Source organism: Haplochromis burtoni, unplaced genomic scaffold (assembly GCF_018398535.1).
Source record: "Haplochromis burtoni strain Fernald_Lab_line unplaced genomic scaffold, NCSU_Asbu1 Contig_2301, whole genome shotgun sequence".
Lineage (NCBI taxonomy): Eukaryota > Metazoa > Chordata > Actinopteri > Cichliformes > Cichlidae > Haplochromis > Haplochromis burtoni.
In genome coordinates, this window is record NW_024584662.1 from 1 (window position 1) to 10641 (window position 10641).

The 10641-nt window shown below is 47.5% G+C and overlaps 1 protein-coding gene across 1 annotated transcript in view; it reads right to left on the reverse strand.

The window, feature by feature from the left end:
- Positions 1 to 246: 246 nt before the first annotated feature.
- riok1 (RIO kinase 1 (yeast)) overlaps positions 247 to 10641 on the reverse strand; it is a 13128-nt gene continuing 2733 nt past the window's right edge. Inside the window, exons 3-17 of the mRNA XM_042217595.1 lie at positions 9290 to 9395; positions 8883 to 8952; positions 8756 to 8798; positions 8493 to 8585; positions 8304 to 8416; positions 4283 to 4363; positions 3987 to 4073; positions 2630 to 2767; positions 2454 to 2557; positions 2259 to 2365; positions 2105 to 2170; positions 1911 to 2027; positions 1780 to 1833; positions 1477 to 1590; positions 247 to 493 (exon numbers count right to left, since the gene is read on the reverse strand). Coding sequence (XP_042073529.1) covers positions 383 to 493; positions 1477 to 1590; positions 1780 to 1833; positions 1911 to 2027; positions 2105 to 2170; positions 2259 to 2365; positions 2454 to 2557; positions 2630 to 2767; positions 3987 to 4073; positions 4283 to 4363; positions 8304 to 8416; positions 8493 to 8585; positions 8756 to 8798; positions 8883 to 8952; positions 9290 to 9395 — 1404 coding nt within the window. The 3' untranslated portion in view covers positions 247 to 382. The remainder of the gene's footprint in view (positions 494 to 1476; positions 1591 to 1779; positions 1834 to 1910; positions 2028 to 2104; positions 2171 to 2258; positions 2366 to 2453; positions 2558 to 2629; positions 2768 to 3986; positions 4074 to 4282; positions 4364 to 8303; positions 8417 to 8492; positions 8586 to 8755; positions 8799 to 8882; positions 8953 to 9289; positions 9396 to 10641) is intronic.

The window sequence follows — 10641 nt, forward strand, 5'->3', positions numbered from 1 at the left end:
TGCTCAGGAACTCCAGATGTGGCGAGCAGCCGCTGGAGAGAGTAGAAATGCTCCTGGCATCACACCACTTTCTGTTTACTATGAAACACACTCCTCCCCCTTTGGTTTTGTTCGACTCTGCCGTTCTGTCAGCGCGGAGCACAAAGAATGAATATTTATAGACCAAACCCAGCAAGGGGGTGGGGCTTCAACCAATGAATAATCAGAGAGCAGTTTGGTCACATGACTCTTGCAAAGACAACACCATCATGGGAAAAAAATCTTTATTCTGTTAATTTGTACAAATAAAGTTTCTGTTGTTCATAAAGTTCACTAGCAGCGGCTCTCAGCTCTGCTCGCTGGTGATTGGCTGTTAGGTGGAGGTTGAGGCAGGAGGCACTCATCATCTGCCCTTCTTCGTCTTGGCCACCTTCTCCTTCCTCTTCTTCACGTGCTTGGGTACTTTGGTTCGACGTTTCTCTCGCTGAGCCTCCTTCACCATCTTCTTCCTCTCCTGAAAGGAAACATGGCGAGACGTGACGTCAGGAACGACACGCACAACACTTTGACCTCTGACCTGCTGCAGCAGCCATCTTCTTATTAATAACATGACAGTTCCCAGTGCTCAGAAAGACGGTTTGAACCACGTTTTCTGAGCAGTAACCTGCTCCTGCTGCTTCCTGTATGTAGCTCTGTATGTGCGTTTGTTATTTACTCCTCCAGCTACGCCTGTAATCGGCCTTGTGTTTGTACATGTGCCACAAAGCTGTGGCTGCTCCACACGCAGGAGGCAAACACTAAAGAGGAGAAGAAGACTCACACTTCTCAGAAACACCCTTTGATTGTAATTACGTGCCATTTAAGCTCCGCCTCTTTGCTCTTCACCGTGTGTAGACAGACTCATTAAATGATGACATCACTGCTGCTGCCGTGTCATCAGTGTGTTTGTGGGCTTGTCACACGCCACTCATAGACACGCTTCTACTGCAGGTCTATTTTTAGTCATGTTTCCATGACGATCACAGAGCGCTACGAGTTCAAACGAAGCCCTGAAGCAAAAACTGATCATCATCTGCCATTGATCAGTGCTGGACCCGTAAACATGCTCAGCCTCTCTCTGACAAACGGAGGCGCCGCAGACCTTCAGGCTGTCAGCAGTTTAACCTTGCTGGCAGTGGGCGGAGCAACCCCTCCTAGCCTGCTGGTACGTTCAGCTCCGGTATCGTTTGTAAAATCCCAGGTGACATCAGAAAACTGGCCTCTGACCTTGAATTCACAGTCACTTCAAACTCGATGTCCACCAAAAATGTCTAACGTCTCAATCTCGAGTTGTCGCTTTCACAATCTTGGGTGTGCAAACCTCCGCCCACCCAGCAGGGTGTCGACACACCCCACAGTCAGCTGCACCTGACGGTGAAACACTCGCCCCAGCTGTCTTAGCTAGAAGAGCCAGCTGCACAAACAGATAAACCCCGAACACCGCTGCTGCTGCTTCACCTTTCTGTCCATCTGAGCATCCTCACTTTGCTGCTGCTCCTCCTCCTCTTCTTCCTCCTCTTCTTCCTCCTCTTCCTGTGAGGAGGAGCAGTCGTCCTCTAGGAGAGCGGGAACCTGAGGAGACACCAGACAGGTGAGATCACCTGAGCTGTTGAGGCCCTTTCAGGATCTGATCAGCTCTCCTCTCTGTGGAGCTGTTTAACTGCCTAGAGGGGTTTTAAGATGGTGGCCACAGAGCAAGACCTTCCTCCTAAAATACTCCACGCCCACGCTACGCTAAGGGCCGCCTGACGTGTGACGTACCGTCTGAACTCCAGAGAGGTCCTTCTTCAGCCCTGTCAGCGTCTGATACAGGATCTGAGAGACACAAAATACCTTCATCATCATCGCCATCATCATCACCATCATCAGCATCATCGAGTTGGTGGTCTTACATTGTCATTCTGTCCACTGATGGCCGACTCTTCCTCCTGCGTCCTCACCAGGTCGACGTCACGCTCGTAATGACTCACCTCAGTCAGAGTACGGGGGATGTAGGCCTTTTTAAACACCTGAGGGGTCAGAGGTCAGAAGTGAGACTGGCTCAGAAAGGGCAAACTCATCAGTGTAAGCAGCTGTGAGGCATCACCTCCTCGTCCACACCATCCTGACTCGATCGCTCCTCCGACGTCCTCTCAGCTGCAATCACCATCGCCTGAACAATCAGAGAGAAGTGCGATAAGTGTCAATCAAACAAGTTCTGCACGTTCTTGCAAAAACATGACCCGTGCAGCTGTTAGCACCTTGTCCAGGTACTGGTCAATGTTCTGGCTGGTGATGTTCGGGTCAGTGATGAAGTCAAAGAGTTCCCTGACTGTCATCACAGCCACGCCGTGCTTCACAAAGAACTCTGGGAAAGAAGACAGCGCAGTCAGAGGCCATCTTCAGAAGAACCTGCTCTTCACTTTCACCTGTTATTGTGAAAGAACCCCTCTCACCATTGATGTTGCTGCAGTCCTTCCGCAGGAACTCCAGGGCGTGAGGATGATCGTGCTCCACCGACTGCGACACATCGATGATGTAAGCGTCTCCGTTGTGATACCTGCAGACAGCCGAAATACATCAAACACACCGAAGGGTCCACAGGAAGTTTACTTTGAAAGAGTCAACTCACAGCATGTTGAACTCGCTGAGGTCGGCGTGGACGAGTCGAGCCTCCTGAAACATCTTCCTCATGTTCTGTATGACCTGCAGGTAGAGCTCCCGAGCCTTCGACTCCGAAAGTGAGGCGTTCTTCAGCAGAGGGGCTGGACTGTCCCATGAATGAAAGAGACAGCGATGAATAAAGGAGAACACAACTCCAGGAAGAGATAAAACTTCTGAGGTGGCCAGCATATGACCCTGATTTTTTACCTGCTTCCCACGATAGTAGATTTGAACCATGGGTGTGGCATGGAATCACTGCTGGGTGTTTGGTTATTGTAGAATCTAAAATTATGGCTTTTGATACCCTATGCAAGACTTACGACCTCGAGAAACAAGACTTTTTTTGAAACTTGCAACTCCGTGACTATATTGGCAAAAGACTGAAGAGCTGTGTCCGTGGAGACTTCTCGATTGTTAATATTTTCATTGATGCTTATGACTCTGGGAGTAACAGAGCCTTGATAAGTAAACTGTATAAATGTCTGACTAAGCTCAAAGGGCACTCAGCGATTTACATAAAGCAGAAATGGACATTGTGATTACAGAAGATGGGTGGGCACGGATCTGGGAGACACAGTTTACCACGACTAACTCCAACATGTGGCGGGACTTCTGCTGGAAGAACATTATACGCTATTTCATAACGCCTAAACAGAAGTCTAAATTCAGTGCTACACCTGCGTTTTGCTGGAGGAATTGTGGGGAAGTCATGGCTGATTACGGTCATATATTCTGGTCCTGCCCACTCATACGACCCTTCTGGACGGAAGTTATAAAGATAATTACAGAGGTGTTGGGATTCCACGTGTCTTGTACATTTACCTCATTGTATCTGGGATATTTTACAGACGATTTAGTTGCAGATGATGTTTACCTTCTGAAAGTTCTCTTGGCTTCTGCGAAGAAGGCCATAACAAAACGCTGGCTCTGTAGAGATCCTCCCACTGTAACACTTTTTACCTCTATAGTGGAAGACGTCAAATTGATGGAATGTATGACTTTCACTCTGCGACTGCAGGGAGATTTGGGAAGGAGACGGTGGAGAAAATGGCTGGACTTTACAGCTTGTGGCAGCACCCTTTAATGCATAGAATTAGTAATGCAGACTTGTTGACGTATGTATGTGTGGATGTGCAGATGTATGTACAGGTGTATGTTATCTTCCCATGACCTCATACTGTTTCTGTTTTTTCTTTTTTCTTTTATCTTGTTGCATAAAAATGTTCCTAAACAAATAAAAAGTGTCAAAAAAACCTGTAAAATCACCTTAAAGTCAGCGTAAGACTCTGCTGATGTGATCGATTATTAATCGGACCGATACTTACACATTGTCTTTTCCAATGAACCCCATCAGCAGAACATGGCTTCTGAGGAGGAGAGGTTCTGGGCTCGGGATTCCCGCCGTCTGCAGCCTGAAACACACACACGAGTTCTACTGGGTTCTAGCAATCCGAACAAGTTCTGACAACGGGACAGGTTCCATGTTTTTAACAGGTTATGCAATCAGAGCGGGTCCATGTTATCAGTAAGAGCATCTCTAACGCTCGACACAGGCTTTACTGGGTTCTACCAGTCAGAACCAGTTCTGTTTGGTTCTGGGTGTGGTTACAAAGGTTCTGACCTGATGAGGTTCCTCATCTCCTTCTCTGCCCATGTTCTCACCATCTTCCGGGGGTTTCCTTTACAGTACCCATGACGGAACCTGCAGAATAGAATAGAATAGAATAGAATAGAATAGAATAGCCTTTATTGTCATTGTACAGAGTACAACGAAATTGGAGTGCCACTCCCTTGGTGCAAGTTTCAATAATAAATATAAATGTAAAATATAAAAAGTACAAAAAAACAATCGTAAGTACTCAAACAATAGTATGTACAATATATACAGGATAGCAGCATTAATATAATGACAGTATGAATAGCAGCATAATATAATGACAGTGACGGTATGGAATAGGTTCAATTGTTTTTGTGCTTATTTACTACGGTGATAGCTCTGGGAAAGAAGCTATCCCTGAATCTGTTTGTCCTGGTTTTATGTGACCTGTACCGTCGGCCTGACGGTAATAGTTCAAACAGTTGGTTGCTGGGGTGAGAGTGGTCCTTGATGATATTGCCAGCTCTGCTGAGGTACCGAGAGTTTGCAGTGACCTCCAGGCTGGGCAGAGAGCAGCCAGTGATCTTCTGGGCTGTGTTGATGACCCTCTGCAGTACTTTCCTGTCCGCAGCTGAGCACCCTGCATACCATGTTGTTATGCCGTACGTTAGGATGCTCTCTATGGTGGCTCTGTAAAATGTCACCAGCAGCCTCTCCTCCAGGTTGTTCCTCCTGAGCACTCTCAGAAAGTGGAGACGCTGCTGGGCCTTTTTAACCACCGCCGTGGTATTTGCAGTCCAGGAGAGGTCATCAGAGATCTGCACGCCCAGAAACCTCATGGAGTGTACCCTCTCCACACAGTTCCCGTGAATGTAAAGTGGGGCCGGGTCTGCTCTGCCCTTCCTGAAGTCCAAGATAAGTTCTTTAGTTTTCGTGGTGTTCAGTTGGAGGTTGTTAACTGAACACCACTCAGTCAGTCTGTTGACCTCATCTCTGTAGTCCGACTCATCCCCCCTTGAGATGAGTCCAACCACTGTGGTGTCATCCGCAAACTTTATGATGGTGTTTGAATTCAAATTCAAATTCAAATTCAAATTTTATTTGTCACGTACACAGTCATACACAGTACGATATGTAGTGAAATGCTTGGACAACTGCTCGTGACCTAAAGAAAACAAAAAAGGAAAAGGCTATGAATAAGATAGGAAATAAATATGAAAAATTAAAAAGGGTAAATTTAACTAGGAAGGAATAAAATATAAATTAAGGTTAAAAATGAAATAACTGTACAACACAAATTAGAATGAAGGGTAAATTTAACTGGGAGAATAAGATAAAATATATAAATTAAAGTTGAAAATAAAATAACTGTACAACAAAATACACAATATAGAACTATATAAGAATGTATGAAGAAATCTAAATATAAATAAATATATACACAATAACAGCAGCTGTACAAGTATTAACCGGAAATGAAGAATATAGTGACCAGTGTTGTGCAAAAACAAAGTCCAGAAAGTCCAGTGTGTGTGTAAGAACCATATGTGTGGTCAGTACTGTGTGGTGGTGTGATTGAGAGACCGTATCGCCTGCGGGAAGAAGCTCCTCCTCAGTCTCTCTGTGTTGGTCTTCAGGGAGCGGAATCGCTTTCCTGACCTCAGCAGAGAGAACAGTCTGTTGTTGGGATGGCTGAGGTCCTTCACGATCTTCCTGGCCTTGGTCCAGCACCGCCTGCTGTAGATTGAGTGCAGGTCAGGGAGCTCGGAGCGGATGGTGCGCTCAGCTGACCGCACAACCCTCTGTAGAGCTCGTCTGTCCTGCATGGTGCTGTTCCCGAACCAGGTTAAGATGTTTCCCGTCAGGATGCTCTCTATGGTGCACGAGTAAAAGTTCCTGAGCACCTTGGAGGGCAGTTGGAAGTCTCTCAAGCGTCTGAGGTGGTAGAGACGCTGTCGGGCCTTTTTCACCACGGTGTTGATGTGACAGGACCATGACAGGTCCTGCGTGATGTGAACTCCGAGGTATTTGAAGCTGTCCACTCTCTCCACTGGGCACTCGTTGATGACGGGGGTCTGGTAGTTCCTCTCCTGCTTAGTGCTGAAGTCCACTATCAGCTCCTTTGTCTTACTGACGTTTAGAAGGAGGTTGTTCCTCTGGCACCAGTTCTCCAGATTCCTAATCTCCTTCAGGTAGGCCGTCTCGTTGTTATCAGAGATCAGGCCCACCACGACGGTGTCGTCAGCAAACTTGATGATGGTGGTGGAGCTGGTAGTGGCCACACAGTCATATGTGTACAAAGAGTACAGCAGGGGGCTCAGAACACACCCCTGGGGGGCTCCAGTGCTGAGAGTGGTGGAGGCTGAGACATGTCCGCCCATCCTTACTGCCTGTGGTCTGCCAGTTAGGAAGTTGGAGATCCACTGACACATAGATGAGCTGAGTCCCAGATGCTCCAGCTTGGTGGTGAGTGTGGAGGGAATTATGGTGTTAAATGCAGAGCTGTAGTCTATGAAGAGCATTTTAACATAATTCCCCCTTCTAGTGTCCAAGTGAGTGAGTGATGTGTGGAGGAGATGAGAGATGGCATCGTCTGTGGAACGATTTGGACGGTAAGCGAACTGTAGTGGGTCCAGTGTGTCTGGTAGTGAAGAAATGATGAAGTCTCTGACCAGGCGTTCAAAGCACTTCATCACTACTGAGGTGAGGGCTACAGGGCGATAGTCATTGAGAGAAGCAGGGTGGGGTTTCTTCGGGACAGGAACAATGATGGACTCTTTGAAGCATGTGGGGATCACCGACTGAGATAAAGAGATGTTGAATATCTCAGTGAACACAGGAGCTAGCTGGTATGCGCAGTCTCTAGGATACGACCTGGGATGCCGTCTGGTCCTGCTGCTTTCCTGGTGTTCACTCTCTTGAAGGCTCTCCTTACTTCATGCTCGGAGATGACGAGCACGTTTCCGGTGCTGGCAGTATCTTCCTGTCTGCAGCCGTTAGCGCCGCTAACACTAGCATTGTTGGAGACCTTAGCTGCAGCCTCGAAGCGAGCATAGAAAGTGTTCAGCTCGTCTGCCAGAGTCACGGCCGCGTTCGTCATACCGGTTGTTGGTGCTTTATAGTCCGTTATTGTCCTTAGTCCCCGCCACAGGCTCCTAGAGTCACTCTGTTGGAGTTGTGACTCTAGTTTCCTCCCGTAGCGCTGCTTCGCCTCTTTCACCGCCCTCCGCACGTTATATGACGCGGCTTTGTACGGGTCCATGTCCCCCGTCATGAGTCCCGTGTTGTAGGCAGGTGGTGTTTGAGAGATGGGTAGGGGAGCAGTCGGATGTGTAGAGCGTAAACAGGAGGGGACTCAAAACACATCCTTGTGGAGACCCGGTGCTGAGTGTGATGGTGCTGGACCGGTGGGGGCCGAGTCTGACAGACTGTGGTCTATTTGTCAGGAAGTCCTTGATCCAGAGGCAGATGGGGGTGGAGAGTCCCAGGTGAGACAGTTTCTGGACCAGGATCTCCGGGATGATATGATTGAATGCTGAGCTGAAGTCCAGAAAGAGCATTCTCACATAGCTTCCTCGGTGCTCCAGGTGACTCAGCGCAGTGTGGAGCGCTATGGTGATAGCGTCCTCGGTGGAACGATTTGTCCTGTAGGCAAATTGGTGGGGGTCCAGAGTGGGAGGCAGACCGGCCCTGATGTGCTGACAGACCAGTCTCTCAAAGCACTTCATCACTACAGGCGTAAGTGCAACAGGCCTGTAGTCATTTGGGCTGGCCACAGCTGTCTTCTTGGCGATGGGGATGATGGTGGAGGTTTTGAGGCAGGGCGGGACGGTGTTTGATGACAAGGAAAGGTTGAAGATTTTAGTGAAGACTCCGGTCAGTTTGTCAGCACATGCTCTGAGAACCTTTCCATGTATTCCATCAGGACCTGCCAGTTTGTCCAACAGGACAAACTGTTCCTGAAGGAGTCTCCTGCTGTACCTGGAGGCAACAGGAAGTGCTCGTGGTGTACCTGAGCGCTCTTCTTCTGTGGTGCCGGACTCACCTGAACTCCCCGCTGACGTACTTATCGCGGTCTTTGAACAGCAGGATGGACGTCTTGTAGATCTTGATGGCTCTGCTGTCCCCGGCTGCTGTGCTGGCGTGATAAACGTTTGCCTGAGAGGGATGAGTATTGATCAGCGCACGTGTAACTGTTCAGCGCATTGATCGAGCGATTAGTGAATGGTCTGACCTCCTTCCCAGTGCTGATGCAGCCGTTGATCTCGGAGATAATTCCTCGACTCAGCATCTTAAAGAGAATCATTCGAGTTCGAGGGTCTAACACCTGAAGAAGAAGAAAGCATCAGCTGCTTATTGATCTTCACCTTATTGATTATCTTTCACCTCCTGGCAGTTCTTTCCTAAAGAACTCAGTAAAAGTGGTAGCATCGCATCACAACAACAGTCGCCTCGAGGTGCTCTAGATTGTAGGCCAGAGCCGCTACAGGAACTCACCTGTTCCACTGTGGCTCGATCTGATTTGTCCCTCACTCTGTACCTGTGGAGAGAAGCCAATCAGGATGTGAGTCACAGCAGGAACACCACGGCTGATGGCAGGATCATCGGCTGCGCTCACACTCACGTGTCGGCTTCTCTCTGTTTCTGCATCGTCGTCACTTTATTGATCACTGAGTCTGCGTAGTTCAGTTTGTCTGCCGGAAAACAAAGACGATCAGTCGATTCAATCGATTCCTGATCATAACTACAAAGCCTACACCGACGTTGGACCAGAGACGCAGACTTGATGATGCTTCACTGGCTCCAGACCTCCACAGCGGCTTATAGCAGGCCGTTGGGTGCAGGTGATCAATCAATACAATCAATACTGACAATCAGCTGTGAGCAGACAGGTCGCTCTGAAAGGCGGATGAAATGCCACATCGATGTCGTTTAAGAGCTTCACGAAACTAAAAAGCTGTGTGTGAGTGTGTTCCTGTCTAGTTATCTTTGTGAGGACCAAAATCTGCATTCTGTGTGTGTGTTTCGTACCCAGGTTGATCTTGTGTTCATATTTCCTCAGAGCTTTGTCAGATGGCGTTGATGACGGCAGCTTCTTATTGGACGGATTCTGTCTGTTGGACTGCAGTCGGAGACTCTGTGCACAAAAATAACTCAGGTTATAACGTCTCTCACACACACACACACACACACACACACACACACACACACACACACACACACACACACACACACACACACACACACACTCTTTGTCATCGGGCTAGCACTACAGAAGAGGAGCAACGCTGTCAGCTCATTTCTATTAGCTGACACTTATCAGCTCAACAAACATGCAGTTTGTCTCACAGTGTGTTGCAGCTAAAGGTCCAGCTGCTGTATTTGACAGGGAGAGAAAAGACAGAAAGCTACTTCACTCAGAGGTGGAGACAGATTAGAAAGAAGGACAGGAGAGGAAGAAGGACGCTCATTTAAAGCTCACATGGAAGTCCTCGTGGTTTTAAATCTGTCATATTGTGTTTGTTCATAAACCTGCTGCTAATCAAACTGAGGCAGACTGTCATTTAAAGGCTGCATGAGAATCCTCTGCAGGATGAACAGGTGAGTTTGCTGCACTGATGGGTTTACAGTAGAGTGTGTGACTGCTGCACAGCGGCTGTGGGTTCATGCTCACAGTTAGCTTATACCAAGGTATGGAGGGCCAGGAGTACCAAAAATAATTAAATAGCCCATTAAATAATTAAATGTTTAAGTAATGAATTAAAATGGAAAGAACCCCGACTCAACAATATGAATTTTACATTTGCTCAAATCTGGATGAATCCAGGTGTGTACATCCACAGAGAGCAGCAGGTCAGCTGATCACAGCCTGCACACTAAGAAACTACTGGAGCTCTCAGTGGAAATGACTTTCAGTCTTTCCCCCATACTGAGACATGACAGCTGATTTAAAGGTTCCTCCACCTGCTGAATCCACGTTAACCTCTGACTGTACACATATTCCTGTTTGGAGACAAAGTCCCCCTCTACAATGTAGGCAACAGGAAATAGTGACTTGTTTTTATTTCTATGCTTTTTATTCTGATTCAAGCTGTATAAACAAAGATAGACTAAAGTTTGTATTTCCATGAGAACCTTCACAGACATATTTGTATTCCCATCTATCTATCATTTTATAATTATGTTAATATAACGCAAGGTTCAGTTAGCTTTGCACAGAAACAGTCCTCCAAGGAACTACTCATCTCCTCAGTTAGCTCCTCTGTTAGCCCCTGTGTTAGTCCTGCTATTAGTCCCTGTTAGCTCCTCTGTTAGTCCCTCTGTTAGCCACTCTGTTAGTCCCTGTTAGCCCCTCTGTTAGTCACTCTGTTAGTCCCTGTTAG